This window comes from Corythoichthys intestinalis, chromosome 5 (genome assembly GCF_030265065.1).
Source record: "Corythoichthys intestinalis isolate RoL2023-P3 chromosome 5, ASM3026506v1, whole genome shotgun sequence".
In the NCBI taxonomy this organism is placed as follows: Eukaryota; Metazoa; Chordata; class Actinopteri; order Syngnathiformes; family Syngnathidae; genus Corythoichthys; species Corythoichthys intestinalis.
The window spans coordinates 60,185,484-60,207,748 of NC_080399.1; the positions used below are offsets into that span (position 1 = coordinate 60,185,484).

Here is a 22,265-nt window from a genome sequence, read left to right on the forward strand (position 1 = left end):
ACGATTGTATATTGTTGTGAGGTGGAAGACCTGGGTGAGTGCAGAGAAAAATAAAGAATGAAAGTAAGCTAGACTCCTGTGCTGATTTACTAAAGCAACATTCCAATGCCAATTTTTGCAAGTGTTACAGTGATAATTAAAATATAATATTACAACTGATAAAATCTAATTCAACGGACCAACAAAATTGTTTTCCGTACCATTTTGCAATGTAACTTAATAAGGTGTCTAATAACACGTGTCTAGCCAATAATATGATACAGTTCACTTCACTTACGCTACGCAGCGAATCATAGCAGTGACAGTGTGGAGCATATGTGCCCAGCCTGAACGCGCCATGCAGGTTAGCTAGCTAACAACAGTGTAGCGGAGTTAACCCCTTATCTCGGCAAAAGGAGCGGCACTTATCGAGTCAAAGTAAAAAAGAAATTCTGTTCTTTTAAGATGGAATGGCTGTTGGAGTATGAACAAATAGTAAAACAAGTGGTGAAGCTGAGTGAGTTTTTTTAAACCTGTCCTGTATAGCTGCTTAAACACAGAGAATAGGAATCTTGAGTGTTGAGCGAACGGTTTTAATGTGGCAGTTGTATATGCTCCCATTGTCGTTGTTCTTTTTTTATTTCATTTTAATTTACTAATTCACCCATGCCACAACTGGACCCTACCCAGGCACAAGCAGGACGCTCACATGATATAATATAGTACACATCTCATGAACAAGGAGATTTTTGTCTTTTTTATTTCAAATGGGCCAAATCAATTATATAAAAGTAAACTAATGAAAATTGCTTCTGCAATGTCATTCTTTTAATAAGCCATGTAACTTGCTATAATCCAAGGTTTTGAACAGGCGTGATATTGGTGTGTGGCCACAGTTTACACATCTGATGTTGCTCACAGTAGTCCTCAGTGTCCTCAGGGAACTTGTGTGTCTGCTCAGAACATGCTAGCGAAGATGACTCAAAAACACACGTCTTTGGACCGCTTTTTACGGGGAAAAGGGGAGTCAGAGAAGGACCCTAGGCCAAGTCTACTTTGCAATATATGTGGCCAAAAGTTAGCAAACAAGGCAATGAAGCCTTCAATGCTGTTTTGGCCAATAAAGACTTAGCACCCCGGAAGGCCTTTGGATTTTTTGAAACAAATAAGCGCAAGTACGAAGGACAGAAACAATTAGCGAGGGCCACCACATCAACAAAAGAGAATGCCCTGACAGCATCATACCTTGTGGCGAACCGTAATGCTAAAGTCAAGAAACCTTTCACGATTGGAGAATAACTTATTAAGCCTGCGACCAAGGATATTTGCCGTCAACCTTTAGGAAAGGCTTATGTTGAAAAAGGTTGATTCAGCGTCCAGTGGGTTACATTTTCCCCGCACTTAACATTCGTTTTTACCCCCGTTGTGTTATTTTATATTTATTTTACTTTTCTGCTACACATTGCCGGTCCGCGAAAAAAGGCCCACATCACACCGAACTGTGATGCAAAAAAAGTCCGGGACCACACGCCCCACACCACATTATCTGCCTAAGTAGTGCATATTGCTTGTTGTCTATCATTGCCTTTTCACCCTCCTTTTTTCACATAGTGGCCCTAAAGAGGAAAGATGGGTCTTCTAACTAACTACAAAAGAAATCATGTAGCGAATGATATTGTGTGTCTTCTTGATCCTGAGTTAGCGTCGGTGTGTTCGGCCGCTTGTGTCTCATCTAACTCTCTAGTCTCTCTGTCGGAAACGAGCACGACAAAAGAGTTACCCCCGGAACACAACATGCCGCATATATGTTCCATAGGTGAATTCTGTTACGAGGTAGTGGTCACTACAAGCAATTACTATTAACATCTTAGCAAGAATGGAGAATGGAGACATTGGTAAAGATGCCTTGATCGCTGCCAAAAGCAGGTTTGTGTTGACACAGATCTTATGTCAGCAACAGTCGAAGTCCGCAAAACCTTCGGTTAACATAGTATAAAAATAAGGACAGTAATATCAAGAATCGACTTGTATGTATGGTTCAGGTTGCAAGGTTGATGTGTTGAGTCTTGTGTTTTCAGGGCTGGTCCTAAACGCACCGCATATCTGACTGGAGCGAGCGAGGGAGGGGTGGTCGTGTTTCGTGCTTTCAGTTGCTAATAAACTGTTGAAAACCCTAGCTCTCCTTCCTAATGCTAAGTATAGCATCTTTTTTTTAAAAAAAAAGATATTTTAGTTGTTTAGTGTAAATTTCGACTTTAATGGTGAAATCCAACTCACGCAGAAAATTGGGTTACGTCGCTGTCATAGGAATGGAACTCGTTCGTAATATAAGGACTCCCTGTATATGTCTTCATATACAGTACAGTAATTCCTAGCTGATCTTCATCCCAACCACTTCACACTCGGCTGCGAACCGCTCCAGTGAGAGTTGCAGGAGTTGCAGCTTGATGAAGCCAACAGCACCACATCATCTGCAAAAAGCAGAGCTGCAATGCTGAGGTCACCAAACCAGACCCCGTCAACGCTTCGGTTGCGCCTAGACATTCTGTCCATAATTATTATGAACAGAATTGGTGACAAAGGGCAGTTTTGGCGGAGTCCAACCCTCAATGGGAATGAATTTGACTTACTGCCGGCAATGCGGACCAAACTCTGACACTGGTCGTACAGGGACCGAACAACCCTTACCAAGGGGCTCGGTACCCTGTACTCCCGGAGCACCCCCCCACAGGACTCCCTGAGGCACACGGTTGAACTCCTTCTCCAGATCCACAAAACACATGTAGACTGGTTGGGCGAACTCCCTTGCACCCTCGAGGACTATTGGGTGCAGAAGCTAACGTTTGTATTTTTACATTTTATAATTTTTGCAATTTTTTTTTTTTTTTCGCTTGTTCTTACCTGTGATACTGAGTGACGACCCAGGGTACCACCCATTGCGTCCCGCCCAAGTGGCTTGTCCGTTGAGCATTTTTAGCTTTTCAAATACCCCCTCATTTACTACTTGCTGCTTGTCACTGGCCAGGTTCCTGAGTACTCGATTTATTGAGGAAACCTAAAGAAAAAGAATGTTTGATCAATATTGTGCACAGTTTCACTTTCGCTATTTTGATTCTCAACCAAAAGCTGATATAGAAAAGCTAAAATTATCATTGCCTTTAAAAATGGCACATTTCGATGTCGCATACAGAAATCTGTGCTAAAAAGTACACTGGGATCAGAGTACTTTTACTTTGCTTGACTGGTGTGGCAACAGACAACATGAGGCGGAGAATTAAGAATCATGTATTTCTATGTCTGAATCTATACATCTTTATCAGCGGTGGTTAGTAACCGACGTCGGCTTTACGCAGGGGCAAGAGGGGGCGGTGCTCCCTCAAATAAATGTCTTGCCCCCCCAATTGCATTGGCCCACCAGTGCCACATTTTACATGTGACTTGAGAAAGAACACTTAGAAATATAATCTAAAACATGCGCAGGTATTGCCATAATTTGATGAAAATATAGATATGCCAATTTTACTATAATATAATATGAAATAGAACAAACAGGATGCTTTACATGGTTAACACACTTAATCAAGCTTGATTAGCTCTGGCTGTCAGTAGCAATGTAGAAAAAAAATGAAACCTTACACTTGGTATATTGTCGTTAGTGCAGGCTTCCTCCACTAAGAGCCTGTCTCGTATCTCCCAGGCAAAGATAGACGGACATTCTCTCTTGTACGAGGCAATTTTGCCTACAACTTCTGGAGTGGCCACCCTGGGTTTACTTCCTCCGATGGCCCGAGGACGAATTGAACCAGTCTCGTAATACCGGCCCAAGATCTTACTCACACAGCCATTAGATACCTGGATAAGATACATGGATAGCACATACCATAAAACATACAACAAACAATAAAGCGACTGCGTCAATGTGAACAGTGCCCAATCCTTGCTTGGAATGAAGCAGAAAGTAGACACAAGAGCAGTGGTTCTTAACCTGGATAAAAGTACCGAACCCCATGAGTTTAACCGAACCCTTTGGAATTCAAAACCGCTGGCTATATCTAGGCTAGCAAGCTATTATTAAGCAAATTCCTGTTCAAAATTATTCTTTTAGCCCAAGACTAGGCCAAGAATAGCCCCCTGCTTATTTCTAAATTTTTCATTCAAATTTGGAGGAATGAATCTTAGATTTGTCAACGTTAACCCTGTTTAGTGACATGCCCTCTACAACATCGCCTGGACATCGGGGACAGTGCCTCTGGATTGGCAGACCAGGGTGGTGGTCCCCCTTTTTAAAATGGGGAACAGGAGGGTGTGTTCCAATTATAGAGGGATCACACTCCTCAGCCTCCCCGGCAAAGTCTATTCAGGGGTGGTGGAGACGAGGGTCCGTCGGGAAGTCGAATCTCAGATTCAGGAGGAGCAGTGGGGTTTTCGTCCCGGCCGTGGAACAGTGGACCAGCTCTACACCCTCAGCAGGGTCCGAGAGGGTGCATGTAAGTTCGCCCAACCAGTCTACATGTGTTTTGTAGATTTGGAGAAGGCGTTTGACCGTGTGGGGGGTGCTCCGGGAGTACGGAGTACCGGGCCAGTGTCAGAGTTTGGTCCGCATTGCCGGCAAGTCGAATTCGTTCCCAGTGAGGGTTGGACTCCGCCAAGGCTGCCCTTTGTCTCCGATTGTGTTCATAACTTTTAAGGACAAATTTCTCAGTGCAGCCGAAGCATTGAGGGGGTCCGGTTTTGTGGCCTCAGCATTACATCTCTGCTTTTTGCAGATAATGTGGTGCTGTTGGCTTCATCAAGCCGCGACCTCCAACTCTTACTGGAGCAGTTCGCAGCCGAGTGTGAAGCGGTTGGGATGAAGTGTCAGAAAAGGGTGGCGTGCCCTCTCCGGGTCGGGGATGAGATTCTGCCCCAAGTGCAGGAGTTCAAGTATCTTGGGGTCTTGTTCACGAGTGAGGGTAGGAGGGAGCGGGAGGTCGACAGGTTCATCGGTGCAGCGTCTGCAGTGATGCGGACTCTGCACCGGTCCGTAATGGTGAAGAAGGAGCTGAGCCGAAAGTCGAAGCTCTCGATTTACCAAGCGATCTACGTTTCTACCCTCACCTATGGCCACGGGCTGTGGGTCGTAACCGAAAGGACAAGATCCCGGATACAAGCGGCCGAAATGAGTTTCCTCCCCATGGTGTCTGGGCTCTCCCTTAGAAATAGGATGAGCAGCCGGAAGGGACTCTGTGTCGAGCCGCTCCTCCTCCGCGTTAAAAGAAGACAGTTGGGGTGGCTCGGGCATCTGGTTCAGATGCCTCCTGGACACCTCCCAGGAGAGGTGTTTCGGGCATGTCCCACTGGTGGGAGGCTCCGGGGACGACCAAGGACACGCTGGTGAGACTATGTCTCTCAGCTGGCCTTGGAACACCTTGGGATCCCGCCGGAGGAGCTGGTTGAAGTGGCTGGGGAGAGGAAAGTCTGGGCTTCCCTGCTAAAGCTGCTGCCCTCGCGACCTGACCCCAGATTAAGCAGCAGATTGACCTTGACCATGTCGTTTTTGTCATTTTTGCATCTCATGTAATATCAATTTGAAAATGAAACGAAAGGAAAAATAATTTTCCCTTCGGCTTTTCACATCAGAAAATTTTATTCTGATTCATTTGACACTGTTTCTGTTTTGTTTTCATGTCTACATTCTCATTCTATTGTCGAATCCTTGCATCATACGCTATTTTCATGGCGTAAATGTGACGCCAATGTTTTTTTCTGCCAGCTCAGTTGGTGTTTTATCCAGCAGTGACTACTGAGCTAAAATTGATAGTTAGCATTATTAAGTTTTTATTTTACACCCTCATCACTCCACAATGCTATGTTATGTTAAAGCCTGTATGTAAGACACGTTAGCCACACATCGACAGTGGTCATAATTAATAGAAACCTAGCCCTCCGCAGGGCTAACGTTACGTGAGCTAGTAATGACAGTAACGTTAATCTTATTAGCGCTTAACGCTCTTTATTAGCGCTTAGCGCTCTACTGCTTTAAGATGGCGACTGTTTACTAACGCTGCCCAGACGCGGCCGAGTCTGTCATTTCGCATCTAGTTCAACATACATGTGATCTCTATGAGACGCATCAGACGCTACCTGCTACCAACGTAGCATTGTGCGGGCTAGTAGTTAGCAGCGTCGGCGTCGTTTGTAGCGGCTGTCGGCTGCAGTAAGGTGTTTTTTTTTTTTTTCCTCTCCGCACGTGACATCAGCGCGTTGTCCCGCATTAAAAGTAGTCCGAGCAAAACGTGATGCTTAGAGCTGTCAAAATAAACGATTACTCGAGGTGAATAAAATTACTCGGATCAGTTTTTAAACTCGAGTTACTCGAGTTGCTTGAGTATTCGTTTCAGCTCTAGCTTAGTTGTTGGTGGAGTTGATTTCAACAAATTCAGTTTTGTTGTTATTTGTTAGTTTCAGGCCTCCGGAGTGGCTAAGCTAGCACGAGTCAATGGCACCATTATAGCATGCCCATAAAAAAAATGATACAGGTCTATGAACAGATCCAACATAGTCAAATAAATTCAACACACAGATCATGGTTTCAAAACACCAATGCAACCAAAACAATGTCACACCAAACTGCCATAATTCATTTCATTCTGCAGGACTATTTTTTAGATGCGTAACACGACCCCAATAAAGAGGAGTGCTTCGGTCACTCCTTCTCACGCTGCATTTGAGGAAGATGGGAAGTCGAACTTATCCCGCTCAGAGGGTACCAGTTGCAACCTTAAAGCATTCCAATCGAATGTAAACAGCAAAGATGGCTGATGGCCACAAGTTGTTTTTTATTTTGGCCTTCAAAAAAATTTTTGACCTCCAGCAAAACTGACTTCTCATAAGCGATCAAATAGTGGAGCCGTACTACTGATACTTTACCAGATCAGAGGTTGGAAACTCTGACTTCCCACCTTCCTTGAATGCAGCATCAGTCTGCTGACTTAACTGAGGGCCGGCAACATGGCGAAATGTGCATTTAGAGGCTGAGAAACATACAGAAGAAATGGGCAAAGGAAAGTTTCCACAAATTCCCTATGAAGAACGAGGAAAAATATAAACTTGTCACTTGCTGCCGGCCACAACATAAAAAATCAGCGGTGAAAAAAAAAACGATGTGATATCACTCCGCCCTGCTCCTCTGCAGAGCTTCTGGATTACAAATGTTACTGTTCATATTGCAATCATTGACATGCAATGGTAAATGTTAATAACTTTATCCTGAAAACATAGCCAACACTAATGATTGCATGGGTCATCGATGATTTTCATGTGTTCATATGTTGTTTTTAATTGGCGTGCTATAATGGTGCCATTGACTCGCGCTAGCTTAGCCACTCCGCAGCCCTAAAACTAACAAATAACTTGTAAACGAAACAGAATTTGTTGAAATCACCTCCACCAACTAAATAAATACCCGCTAACTTGAAGATTAAGCATAATGTCAAAGATCCTGAACTTCCGCTTTAACCTTCACTGAACCCCTTAGATTGCACACCGAACCCAAGTTGAGAACCACTACACGGGAGTTATTTCAAATAGTATGACAAAGTAAACTACGTCTTTGATTACTAATTTTTTTAAAAAAATGAACTGTTTAGAGCTGCAGCTATCGATTATTTAGGTAATCGATTAATCCATCAACTAGTTAGCGGACGAGTCTAGTTGAAAGAAATTGTGATTATTTGAATAATTGAGTAATTAATGCAAGAATAAATTCTGGGATACCGGTATGTAAAACAATTCAACAAGTGTTTATGCATGCGATAATATTTTATTTTGGCTTGCTAAGTTTACACATTGAAAAGAGCATTAAATGCGAATATAAAATAAAATTCCAGAGTGTTTTTCAAACTGGATTGCACTTTCATTTCACAAGAGTAATAAATGCATTAAAAAATAAATTAAAATAATGGAGCTTTGCCTCAAAGGATCTATAAACAACAAAAATACAATTGGCTAACTTGCATAGCAAAAGTCTCCAGCTTAAATGATATGAAATGCAAATGAAATGCTAACTTTTTTTTTTTTTTTTTTTTTGTACAATCCTTTATTTATGATGGGGGGAATGACCCACCCATCATAAATAAATTAACTCTTTTATATAAGATGCACACAGACTACTTTTCATTGTGTCAAAGTGTCATTTTGTCAGTGTTGTCCCATCAAAAGATATACTGAAATATCTGCAGAAATGTGAGGGGTGTACTCACTTTTGTGATACACTGTAAATATACTTCTAAACTAAATAACGAATGCATAAACAAACATATTAGCTCAAACAAAAACGTACCTTATGTTGGTCTTAACAGGGAGCAGCTGGAGTTAGCCATGCTAGACGAGTTGCCGCTAGAGTGCAGTATATCCACCCAAATCAATAAAACTTAATGCAACAGTTTCAAAACAAACGATTACAATGTCACTCTAAATCAACAAATCCTCGATGCAGCAAAATTTTAATTAAAAAATTTTAAGCTTTTTTAAAATCGAATTTACTTAAGTTAATTGAATAATCGTTACAGCATGAAAGCTGTTCAACAAAATGAAATGCTTTAGTAATTAGCCCATTGCACATGAACAAGCTGTTGTTAAAGTATTCAGCGTTTACCTGCAAAATTCTGGATATGTCACATGGACGAGCTCCACTGTGGGCCAACTCCACTATCTTCTGTCTAGTGGAATCAGGCAAAGGCCTCCCATTCACAAACACGCCTCCAAGCTGGTTCACTCCACTGTGACCTACACTCACAAAAATAAAATAAATTTACTGTAGATAAACTTGATGATTGTAAACAGCTACAATTTGCTGGTTTGCCACAACTGACCATCTCAATGGAATGCATGCACTTTAGAGTGACCGAAATAAAGTTAAGTCAATTGTGTCATTTCTGTTGCTTTCTAAAATCCTCATGTGTATTTTGTCTGTCATGACAAAAAATAGCAATTTTAAGATAATTGTTATCAGCTACTGTGCCTTTTGCAACACTAATGAAAAATAGTACATTTGATTGTAAAAGCCATTGAAAGAGAACATTAGTGTTCATGGGGGAAATTATTGAACGGGTTGTTTTTGAGCAAATGTGTTATGGTTTGAGTTTGGTTCTGTGCCCTTATGTGTCTATCCCAGCACCTATGTCGGTGGATTTTCCATGCCTGCGTGTTACCTGTGCTCCTGGCTCTGTTTTACATGGTAAGTTATTTTGGTTCCCGGTCTTTGCTAGAACTCCTGAATTTTGTTCGGATTTTGCAAAATCCCCAGTCTTTTGTTTGTACTTTGGGTTTTTGTTTGCTTCAATTAAAACATTTTCGCGACTGCTACCTGTCTGCCTCCCCATTTTCCCTGCATTTGGGTCCTCCTCGATGCCCGTTGAATCTTCCAAACTTTCTTTATTATTTCTACCATTAATGATTGTGATGTTAAACTAATATTATCTTGCACATATTTGTTGTTGTAGTGCCCCTTCAACTGGTTTGGCATAAATAAATGTAACGCTCTTAGCAAATGTTGTGTTTTGGTTGTTGGGTTGTGCTAGGTAGACTTCATGCGCTGTAATTTGTGGGTCAACTGTTGTTGTTTTTCTTAGGGAGAAGTAATTTATAACTGTAACTAATTACTTTTTTAAAAGTAAAATTAACAATATCCGAGTTAAGACTACTCAAAATAACAAGTTACTTAAAACAATATGATAAACAATATGATTATCAAATCCAATTTATTGAAGCTGTATGATTTAATAAATTTCAAAACGGGACAGATGTTGTACAAAGCCTCGACTAATAGCCTTCCGTATAACCTGCAAAGTCGTTTCCAGGCTAGGGAATCGAAATACGATATGAGGGGAGAAAATGTGTTTATACTTAACTATGCTAGAACAACACTAAAATCATTTTCCGTCACTCACTCTGGTGTAAAGCTTTGGAACAAACTAGATTCTGCAGTGACCAGCTAGGGGTCATTGGCTGTTTTTAAGAGGAGGTATAAACAAACCTTATTCAACAATTATGTTGCTGACTCAAGCTAACTCTTGGACATAAAAAGAACTCTACAAAAGGTAAATAATGTCTGAGTGGCAACTAGAGATGTACCGATCCGATATTTGGATCGGATCGGACGCCGATATGGGCAAAAAAATGCGCATCGGTATCGGATCGGAACACGGGAAAAATTCCGATCCAGACTTCCGATCCAGTTCTTTTTTTTTTAAAATCCGTTCCGGGTTTTCCAGCGTACCGATTTACATAATCCATTCCAGTTTTTGCTTCGGTTTCCCTAAAATCCGGTCCGCATTTTACGGCACACCTTCAACACACTACATTTACATTACCGTCTCCCAATTTACCGAGAGACTTTATCGGTAAAAATATCAGCCGTGTGGGATCATTTCACCTGAAAGGACGACAAAGACGAAGAGGCAGAGAGCAACATATGCCACAATAAAGTCAAGCGTAGTGGTAAAGCTGTAAGAAGTTTTAATACAACCAACCTAATCAAGCATTTAGCGAAATACCACCACAAACAATATGAGGAGTATATTAAGAAAACCGAAGACAAAAAGAAAGGTCCTACGCAACTAACACTGGCAGAAACTTTTGCTATGCGTGACAAACTGGCACTCGACAGTCCCAAAGCCCAGGGAATAACAAGAGTCATTGCCGAAGAATTCATTCTGGATGACGAGCCATTATCTCACATGAGTAAAGACGCACCATCCAACACGCGATTCGGCCGTGGAAGATTCGAGAACGATTCACAAACATCCAAATTCCGATTATTGAAATATGTCAAGTAAAGCGGAACTAATACACAGCGCGGTCTTCGGGACGCAATGAGAAACTGACGGCATTGTGTCCCGAAAGTAAACATAACTTGTCTTAGACCCGGGTAATGCCGATGCTCAACTCACAGCTTTAGCTCAACTCATGCCGCTGGGTAAAAAACACAAGAATACCTGACTGCTGCTGATAGCAGCTACAAACTACGTTAACGTCGTTTTACTGGAGATAATAGATATCATATGTATATAGAACCAGATGCTATACGACAGACTTGACTGCATTAGCAACATTTAATTATTGAAAACCAAATGCGTTAGTAAACAGCCGCCATCTTAAAGCAGAAGACTTTCCTAGTAGGCTGTTGTGAACCTTCCAAACGAACCTAATTAACTTTTTATCTAAAATACTCCTAAATCGGCAAAATCTTGACTTGAATCGATCTTCAAAACAGTTTTAAAACTTTCACATGTTGAAAGTAGACAGAAGGGAAATTAGGGAATAACGGGAGCAATTTTAACAACTTTAACAGTTGATCCGCAAAATTAAATGAATTGAATGCTGTTTAAAGCTGCTGATACAGAATGGGGACTTGAGTATTTTATTTACTGTTTTAAAATGTTAACTTGATGCTGAAATAGTCGTTTATTTAAACCTGAGAGGCTTTTTATACAATTTTTGTAACTAATGCACGAAACATTAAAAGCATCTAATAGCTTGGGGGATTTGTGGGATTTTCCACTGAGGTTGTTTGTGTGTTTTGCTTTTTTAAAGACAGTTTACAATATTATTTGCACGTTTTATTGACTGACTATGCCATTTCTGTTTGTTATTTATAATGTTTTGTGTTTGTCACTGAATAAACAGGTCAGTTTCTTGTTACCAACCGTTGTGTGTTATTCAAACTCACCTAATTCAGCTGGCTAGTTGTTATCAAGAGTACTAAAACCTTTTTTAACATGAGTCTGACAACTAAGTAAGGAGGCTAAATAACTTTAAACTTTAACACATGCTCAGATAGGTCGGTATCAGTGTCGGCCAGTATCGGTATCGGATCGGAAGTGCAAAAACCTGGATCGGGACATCCCTAGTGGCAACTCAAACCTGTAAACAAAACCGAGTGTACCCAAAACAAAGGTGGCCAAAAATAAAAGAGGAAAAAAGAAAAAAAAAACAAAGGTGACTCAAAGCCAATGCAAACAGAACTCACAAGGACAGATCAGCTGTTGGCTGTAAATGCACAGACAACTGACTTTAAATTATCTAACGACACGGAACTGGTCGATTGGCCACTGTGTGCCCTGGCCAAGATCTTTACAATGCGGTCAGAACCTGGACAACGTACCTGCCCGGAAAACACCTCAAAGTCTGAATATGTGGAGGATAGCTGGGGTAGATGGCGGCCGCTGTGTCTGACCACACTCGAAGTGGAACGATATGGAGGATGTTTTCTTTTTGGTGCGCTGCTGGCTTCTGCAGGGGATTGGAGATCGTGCCAGGTGGGACAGTGAACGCTGGGACGGTCCTTATGAGGTGGTCAGAAGGACCTAGCGACACCAGTACCCCAGGCCCTGAGTCCAAAACTGGAATAGCGATGCAACTTATTATCAAGCTGCGCAACCTTGAGATGAATGTTCGTCGGGAGGCAGCAAGGAATGAAAACTGCGACGTGGATTAAGTTGATGAAAGGGGTGTGGCGGACACGGCCTGCCATTGGTCCGCAGGTATTCCCTATCTTCTGGATCGAATCAACTGAATAAACTAACCACTGAATTATGAACTAATTTACTGGATCTAATCAACATAACGAGCACATTGCCACGATCGACAATGGACTACTGGGAAAATGAACAATCAGAGGGGATGGTAAAAAAAAACAAAAAAACTTGTGATCACTACAAAATCTGAGTTTCAAAAATTGTTATTCGATATTTTCTGCATCCTATATGGTATACTGGGGGCGGGTTTAAATAAGCTTCGGCTTCTCCCGTCTGCCCTTTTCTTTTCGGGGGGAATTAATTGTAAACACATATAAATGCTGTATGTTTGTTCGGATTTGTCATGCCTGAAGGGAAAAAAAAAAAAAAAAAAAAAAAAAATTGTTTTCCTTAAAATCATTAGTGTTACTGTAATCTGTATTATAAACTTTTATTATATCATTTAAATCAGTAAAAAGATAAAAAAAAAAAAAAAAAAAAACTCATTAGAACCATAGTTTTTTATCCACCCTGCTTTTCCCTATTGATGAATACAGCATCCATTAATGAGGTAAATTCTGGTCCAAAAGGGGAAAGGGGAAGTCAAACTGTTTGTTTGCAGCTTAATGCTCTGTAACGCCGCGCCGGTCAGGTTAAGTAGGGATTTACTGTACAATTAATCAACTGTCTATTGTCTGTTAATAGCTTAGTAGAGAAAAGCATATTGCAGATTTACTGAGCCCTTCAAAGGGCATTAAAATATTACATACATTATCAGCACGAACACACAAAAACTGTGAATATACACTACAAAGGCAGCTGTCAAATGCAGCTTCACCAAAGCTAACTGTACAAGTTCAACTCGTCTTTTGTTTAGTATTACGCTTGGCAAAGATGACATACAGGATGACTTTGATAGGATAAATTCAATTTCATCATCGCTCAATAAATACTAAAGGGTGTAACAGTTCACATAGTTCAGTTCACTGACGTACCGTTTCGGCTTTATGCATTTTTTTCCCTCAATAAATGTACTATTAGTGCAAGCTAAGCCAGGGCTCCTGACTAACAGTTTTTACTAGGAACACAGTGTTCCCTAACCTAAAAATTTAAGGGCTCAAGCAGAAGATTCAGGGGCACACACTGTAAAGCGACATGCAGTTTTCCTCTTATTTTCACTGTTTTATCCGATAAATACTTTCATGATAAATGGTTAAAACTACAAATTTATGAATCTATATTTTATTCTCTATCAGTTGTGACATCAACCAGTATACTGCCTAATGGTTAACATGGGAATGTTTTTTAGGGAGACCCAGCTATAACATGGATGCAGAGTGTCCCATTGATGACACGAGATGAATATACACTGCTGGCCAAAAGTGTTGGCACCCCTACAATTCTGTCAGATAATGCTCAATTTCTCCCAGGTAATGATTGCAATTACAAACGCTTTGGTAGTATTATCTTCATTGATTTTGCTTGCAATGAAAAAACACAAAAGAGAATGGAAAAATAATTAAATCATTTCATATCATTTTACACAAAACTCAAAAATGGGCCAGACAAAAGTATTGGTACCCTTTGAAAAATCATGTGATGCTTCTTTAATTTGTGTAATTCACAGCACCTGTTATATATACGTTATCTCTCTCTCTCTCTCTCTCTCTCTCTCTCTCTCTCTCTCTCTCTCTCTCTCTCTCTCTCTCTCTCTCTCTCTCTCTCTCTCTCTATATATATATATATATATATATATATATATATACATATACAGTATATGTTTAATTTAGACTTTTGTTTTATGATGCATGCTTTTATTTTGGCACAGAGCAGGTAGCACTTCCACAAGCGAGTAAGAGCATATGTACACACGAAACGCTCTCTAAGAAGTTTGCGAGAGACGAGTGAGAGAGAGAGAGGATACTTTAAAGCTGCAAGTCTGCACACACATGTGTTGCTTGTGAAGCATCCACAGAGACAACGCCTGTATATAACACTTTTTGTACTGTTTATTGTGCGTTTTCAATTGTGGTCAAATACTTGGGGCGAGTTTATGTGTATGTGTAACTGATACATGCTAATCGTTTGTGTTGATTGTTACTGCTTTATCAGCAGCTAGTTATAAACGCAAATTTGAATTGCTGTGATTGAAGATTAAACAATTTCATTTCATTTTTATTTAAGTTTCATTCTAATAGTGTTGATGTCATGAGCAGCTGAATGAAGTCAGCAAACCACATGGACGTCTGACATAGTCATTTCGGAGATTAGCTCGCTGGGATTTTGCTGCAACGTCTCGGCGAGGACAGTACAATGACGCATAATACATGTTTTTGGATAGTTATTTTGAGATTTAGGGGTGATCAAAGGGTTGATTTCCACTTACGTGCAAATTCTGGTTACGTCTGGTTGCAGCGTAGGAACGGAACTCGTTCATAACCCGGGGACTACCTGTAATCTAGTTCACTCAGCATCGAGTTGGGAGAGGCTGACCCAGCCGCTAGCCAAGCGGCGACTGCTTCACACATGACCTACCTCCACCTTCTTCTGTTGTATTTTCCCTTGGCAAACCGGCTCATTACATTACCGCCAACTAGTGGATTTAACCGTGAAGTTTGTCAGCAACAACAATAACAAAAAACCCACAATGTTACTGGTTGCGCATTTGCAAGTACATGAATAAAATACTCACACTGGCCCTAATTTTAGATGCAAAATGCTACTATTTGGTCACAGTCTGGAGCCCTGCACTAGAGGAAGCTGCACTAATGGGAATGTCTTGCCATGATTGACCAATACTGATCCATATGTGAAGCGCATAGGATTATAAGGGGCACTGTCATCTTTTGAGAAAATTGAAGGCTTTTAGGTGCACCGTATAGTGCGGAAAATACAGTACATTTTCGTCGTGACCGTAAATATGAAGGCAAACTCAAAAGGGAGCCTGCATCGCATGCATTTTTTCCACAATTTCCACAATTATTTCATGGTTCTACATTTTTCAAGAGCAGATAAATCATTGCCTCAGTTCCAAACAAAGAATTAATGAATGTCTGACCATAATTGTATCCACACATGTTCACTTATTTGTACTAGAATTGAAAATCTCGAGAATTCTTTCCTATTTATTCTGTGTTACAGAAATAAAATTCTTTCAACTGTGACCTGTATCAGTGGTTTACTTGTATGCCGTGGTTAATTTCTCCTAGTCAACCCATTTTACGTTGCCTCACACAACATGTTTACACTGTGTTATCAGTGTGATCATCTTGCAGTAGAAATGTTAATCACAGTATCATTTCCCAGAGGAGCAACACTTTTCCCTTACTGAAATACAATTAATAGACTGACATATGGCGTCAATTTGGATGCGCTCCCTTTGCGAATGTCTCAGTCCACCCCCTAGCCCCCTCCACACACACATGCACACACACCCACACACATCCATTCAAAAACATATGAGCATGTGGGTATTCATACACCCACAATTCAAATGCCCATGGGACCGGAGCAGGTTTCGCATTGAATGAATTCATTCAAAGTGAGCTGTAATTTATATTCATTCTCCTTAAAACATGTTTTGTAATAATCCCACAATTGAATAACTATTTTCCAAAAATATGTACTAAATATCCATTTTAATATAGTTTGTGTGTTATTATCTGCCTCGAATGACAAGTTTTACAAAAATTATTTAATTATGTACAGTGGTATGCAAAAGTTTGGGCGCCCCGATAATTTTTTAGATTTTCCTTTGTTTGGAAAGGAAATTTGGAACGACTGCTATAAATGGATCACCTGTTGCTAATTTCCCTTATGAGGCCTCAAATTGTTTCATCCAGGAAAATCAAGTGTTCCCAGGCAAGATGCAAACTTTGCAAATAAATCTTTGCAATTGTTCTTCTTGGGAAAAATAAATATTAAAAAAAAAAATCTTATTTGTTATGATAAGAAACAATTTTACCACGGCACGACATGGCAGGGCTCCCCACCACCACCACAGCTTAAAAAAAATCCTAGGGGAAACCCTGTATTTAATCATGTATGTACAGTAAATATAAATCTATGTATGTACCGTAGGCACTCTATGTACAGTATATTCTGTCTACGGTACTATACCCGCATAAAGTACCTTAAACTTTGAGAAAACAGCGAGGAATATTCAAGTCTATTATTTGTGTCTTCTTTTATTGGAAATCAAAATACGGTCACCACAGTGCTTCTCCATAGACTTTATAATGATAATGACAGGTCAGAATCCACCTTCACTGCGCCACGCCTTCAAGTAGGAGGCCATCCCACAATCCGCTTCAGTTATTCGCAGTCGGATGCAGCAACACATGCAGCGATCCAACGCAGGATATAGGTTGAAAAAGTACGAAAGCTGTACCGCATACAAACAGGAAGGATTGTCTCAGGAGTGATTTGTTTGAGGATTCAAGATAATAATCATATATGTTTTTTTCACAAAATTTTTTAACGAAAAAGCTCTTTGCTGTAAGGCTGCCGTCACATTGACCTACAGACCAGCATCATACTTTGACATATTTACGTAAATAAATGCTAACTGCCCGTTTTTTTGCTCTTTTAACAAAGAATCAAGACTGTTTTACGTCCATATCTATAATGAATTCAGGGATTTATGCATTTATTCACACGAATTTTCAACGAAAAAAGCTCTTTGTGATTCCACCCGGTCAGCTTTGACGGCCAAGCCAACAATGCAGGTCCCCTATTAATCGGCCCCGCGCCCCGTGTCCCGTCAATATCATTATGAAGTCTATAGCTTCTCAATTATTTTCTGTTATGCCCCCCTCCCCTCAGGAAAACGTAAACGTTTCGCACTCCTGTAAATAGTATTGTTTATCTATAAAATTATTATTATTATTATAAGTACACCTCAGCATAACATTGTGTCCTTTTTAAAATTAAAGAGAAAAAAAGTAATATAGATCAACTTAGATTTGTCATGTTCGTGTTCTCAGTATTCTTTTTCTTGATTGCAGCAGCCTATTGAGCAGGATGGGCATGGCAAAGCTACACACCTGTGGCGCATTAGGAGCGTAATGTACTTAAGGACTCCTGTGTCTATCAGCTGTGTCGGACGATTGCCTTGCTTACCGCTGTGTGCGTCATCATCTTTGTGCTCCTCGACGTTCGTACGGTTGTATCCAAGTTTTATCATTTTTATTTTTTGTGCTCTATTTTTCTATACGTAAGACTTTGTGATCATAATACCGTAATTTTCGGGAAATAAGCCGCCACTTTTTTCCTTCGTTTTGAATCCTGCAGTTTATAGTCCAGTGCGGCTTATTTGTTAATTTATCTGGGTTAATGATGTAGATATAAATAACCAAAATTCTTTTTCTGTGATAATTATATATCCAGTTACTGTTCCAGTTGTTTCATAAATTGCTTGTTGTGGTATTTGGTAACGCTTTATTTGACAGCGGCGTCAGAAGACTGTCATAAGACTGTCATAATTATGACATGACACTATCATGGGCATTACTAAATGCTTACGAAAGCGATCATTAAGTGTCAGCTGGCAAATTATGTTACTAACTCCATTCATGTCCAGCTCGGATTTTTTACATCCATTCAAAAGTGAGATCATTTGCCGGATAACACTAAATAACATCTGTTATAAGCATTTATCAATGCTCATGAAGGTGTCATGTCATAATTATGATTGTCTAATGACAGTCTTATGGCACCACTGTTTAACAAAGCGTTACCAGATACCCTAACTAGCGATCAATGAAACAACTGGAACAGTAACCGAAGAAATAATTAGCACAGAACATGAATTTTGATTGTTATTTACATCTGTAGCGCTGCAGTGCATGCTAGGAGGCATGATGGACAAGAACAGTATTGACAGCAGGTGGCAGTTGAGGCAGTTGAGTCTGTCTCCCCCAAGGGAGCAGTGATGCCAAATGAAGCATCATGAAGCAATGAAGCTTTGCAGCCAATTGGTTCAAACCTTCATGGTGGTTCATTTGGTCGTCTGGCCGTTGCATGATGTCGCTGTCTCATAAAGTGTTACCGGTTAATATCTTGTGGTGTAAATATCTCATGTTACAGTGAGGACAGCTGCGGCTTATAGTCCAGTGCGGCTTATCTATGAACAAATGCTGTTTTCGTGTCACATTTGCTGGGTGGCGGCTTATAGTCAGATGCGCCTTATAGTGCGAAAATTATGGTAGTTGTACTTCTACATTCTTAGACTCTCATTTTCTGGCGTGCTCCCTTAGATATACTTTGTTATGTTTGCATTATTTTGCGTGCTCCATTGGTTGTACCTAATAAATAAAAACATACGCTATTCCTGGTCTCCCAGTCTGTGATTGGATCTACAACAACGGCTTGCCATTCATGACAAGAATAAAGTGTAATTTTATTAACATTGATTTGTTTGTAACAGAAAAGACTTAAAGCAAATAAATTACCCTGGATTAAAACAAAATAGACACATCCAAACTATAAAAATACATAAGGTACATTTTTTGACCATTTGTTACTGAAAAATAAACTTTAATCAAATCATTAAATACGAATAAATTCAAATAGATTAGCAACTTTAACTCATTAGGACAGTATGCCACACAATTTGACCGAAAAAACAAAAATTAATAGAAGAAAAACGACAAAGTCATTGGACAGAGGTGCACTTTTATTTTTACTGCAGGCAGTATCCGCCCCTTTCACTATGGTGTGGGGTCATTTTGCACTGAGCAACTTGGTATGCCACCTTATATGATGCTAACAGTGCTTGCTGGTTTACTGATGTGCCACTGACAAAGCAGGACGATTGTTGGCAATATTTGGCACGTTTTCGCTGGAAAAAAAACAAACAATCGGCTTATCAATGTGATTGGGGTCTAATGTCTTTAACTGATGTCTTAATAGATTTGGCCTCCTGCTGCCTGCTGCAAACATTGTTAGACACAGTAAACCGACTGGTCATTCCTTGTCTCCCACTGTATTAAAAGTCAAAGCTAAACACTTCATACGCTTCGTCATATTTCCATGTCTTAGCTTTTCATATATCCAGTGCTCTTTGCTGTGTGCTCCTGTTTGGATCAAAAATAATGCACACTCTGAAAATGAGAGGGCCACTGCCACCCACTGAGTGGATGTGCAATTACACTTTATTCTAGTACGGCAAAAAAGTATGTTCTACTAGATCACATGTGCCACTTCCGGCATTGCTCTACGCCCCACTATTTGAGAAGTACTGCCCTAGAATAGCGTAAATCCAGCCATAGACTTCATAATATATTGACGGGACATGGGGCGCTGACTCTGCGCCACGCCTTCGGGTAGGGGGCCTGCCCACACCTAGCATAAATCGAAGTTATTCGGAAACATGCACGCAGCAATCTAACGCCGGATTTAGGTTGAAAAAGTACGAAAGCTGTAACGCATACAAACAGGAAGGATTGTCTCAGGAGTGATTTGTTCGAGGATTCAAGGTAATTATTATATTTTTCGTACCATGCATTCATTTTCAAACATGAAAAAAAATCAATGGGAGAAATTAGCCGCTACAGCATTGGCGTCCTACTTCACATTATTTACGCAAAATAAATGCTAACTGCCCGGTTTTTTGCTTTTAACCAAGAATCGAGACTGTTTTACATTCATGTCTGTAAAGGATTCAGGGATTTAAGTATTTATTCGCAAGAATTTTCATTGTAAAAAGCTCTTTATTGTAATAACGCAGCGCCACATTGGCTAAAAGACTAGCGTCACATTCGACATAGTATTTACGTAAAATAAATGCTAACGGCCAAGGTTTTTTGTTTTTTACCTAGACACTAGACTGATTTAGGTTCATAACTATAAAGAATTCAGGAATTTAGGCATTATTCATAAGAATTTTCAACTTCTGTGTTTCCACTGGGTTTGCTTTGACGGAGATAGGCCACCTATGAATCGGCCCTGTGTAGTCGTGGCCGCCTGAAGCTCACTGTTTTTGGAGAGACGGAGGATCCGGGCGAAATCCACGTTCTTTGGTCTTAACCCAAAATATGGGTTGAACTATATAAGTGCTTTGGGAGACAGCCATTTTGGTGAGTTCAATCATATTATTTCATTTTTCCATTTCATTTTTTGGCATTGTTGTTACAATTTTATATCATAGATAGTAATAAACCAATGAGAACAAAATAAAGATATCTAAAATACAAATAAAATAGATTGTACCCCAGAAATGAAATGGAATTTCAATCCAGGACCTGTGCTTGAACCCTTGATCTCAGAACTGTGAGGGGACATGGTAACCACTCTTCCTCTGTGCCGCCATTTTTTCAAGTTATTTGGGAAAAGTTTATGTTTAATTCATCTTTACAAGTGTAAATTTGCCCAACTCTTTTTTTCTAATGAGGCCTACATTTGAATTGTTTAAGGGGAGCATCTTTTTCAACTCCTGTGCTGATAGATATATTTAAAAATCAGTGTCATTAATCGTGAGTTAACTATGGACAGCATGCGAGTAATCGCAATTGAAGATTTTAATCGCTTGACAACACTATTATAACTACATTATTTCAGGTAGGTCATGATATAAAGAGGCCAGTCTGTTGCATGAAACTCTAGGCCTGAAAATTAAACCCACCCTGGCCCTGAGAATAGAATTTTTTGTCTGTCCAAATGGTCAAAAATATATGACTTATACTGATTACCGAAGGGATACAAGTGAAAAGAGACACAGTGGATTCAACACACCTTCACTGCAGACAGCTTGAACCTCTTGTCCAGCAATAAGAAAGAAAACATGAATCAGATGGTTTTCATCATCGAACTCAAATAGCCAAAATATGAGGTGAAAGGTCAGTCAGTCAGTCAGTCAGTCAGTCAGCCAAACTACATTTACACATTCAGCATCTCAATTCAGCATCCAGAATTCATTTACTTAATGCACATAAACTTTGAAATGATGATTGCTTTATAGGTTGAAAGGAAACAATAATAATATCAATAAACTCACTGTTTCGCATCATGGAGGCAACGCCGCTCTCCCAGCTTGTTTGGCTTCTGTAATCTGTCCAAACAGATAACATATTTATCATGTTGTGTTATCTTTACATTATGAACAACATTTACATTGTCATTGAGTCAAATGTCAAAACTGTTGTGCATCAAATTCGAGTCAATTTTCATCAAAGAATTGTTGGGAAAGAAGAAGACCGAAAAAATCCCTTGAAAGAGTAATATGCAGTCAACGTATTTTGATCTGACTGTTTTAAATTGTACACTGCTACAAACTCAAGATTTACTTATTTATTAAATTGTGAGTGCATCAGTAAATGTGAACTGTACTGTCAAAGGTTTTGAAACTATTCTCAATTCAGTTGAATGACAAAGAGTCTCAAAACTTTTGAGTGTATTGACGACTGAATATGAATTAATGAACATATTCATTTTGCATTAAATCACATGTATTACACCATAAAATGCATCCATTGGTTCAATTATTCCAATTTGTTCTACAACTTGCCATGGGAAAATATCGAATACCAACTAATTAGCCTGAAAATAAATCATTCAGTCATTCAAATAATGTAGCGTATCTTTGTTCAACAATCTATGCAAGTGATGTATAGTGAAGAAAAATAAGTATTGGGTGAAAAATAAGTAGGAATTGGTGACTGCGGTCAAGCCAGCGGACGTTCCTGTTCCCGTGGTCAAATGACCTGCGTAATCCAAGCATTACGGTAAATGCATTCTGTACAAGGGCGTAGGTTTGCATACAAACAGTAGGGACATAACACTACCAACTTT

General features: G+C 39.9%; 1 protein-coding gene across 1 annotated transcript in view; it reads right to left on the minus strand.

Annotated features, from left to right (window-relative positions):
* The window catches only part of LOC130916148 (paired box protein Pax-6-like), a 60,701-nt gene that overhangs the window by 34,171 nt on the left and 4,265 nt on the right, over positions 1–22,265 (minus strand). The window contains exons 2-5 of the mRNA XM_057836637.1: positions 21,472–21,525; positions 8,615–8,745; positions 3,616–3,831; positions 2,881–3,034 (exon numbers count right to left, since the gene is read on the minus strand). Of these exons, the coding sequence (XP_057692620.1) occupies positions 2,881–3,034; positions 3,616–3,831; positions 8,615–8,745; positions 21,472–21,525 (555 nt within the window). The remainder of the gene's footprint in view (positions 1–2,880; positions 3,035–3,615; positions 3,832–8,614; positions 8,746–21,471; positions 21,526–22,265) is intronic.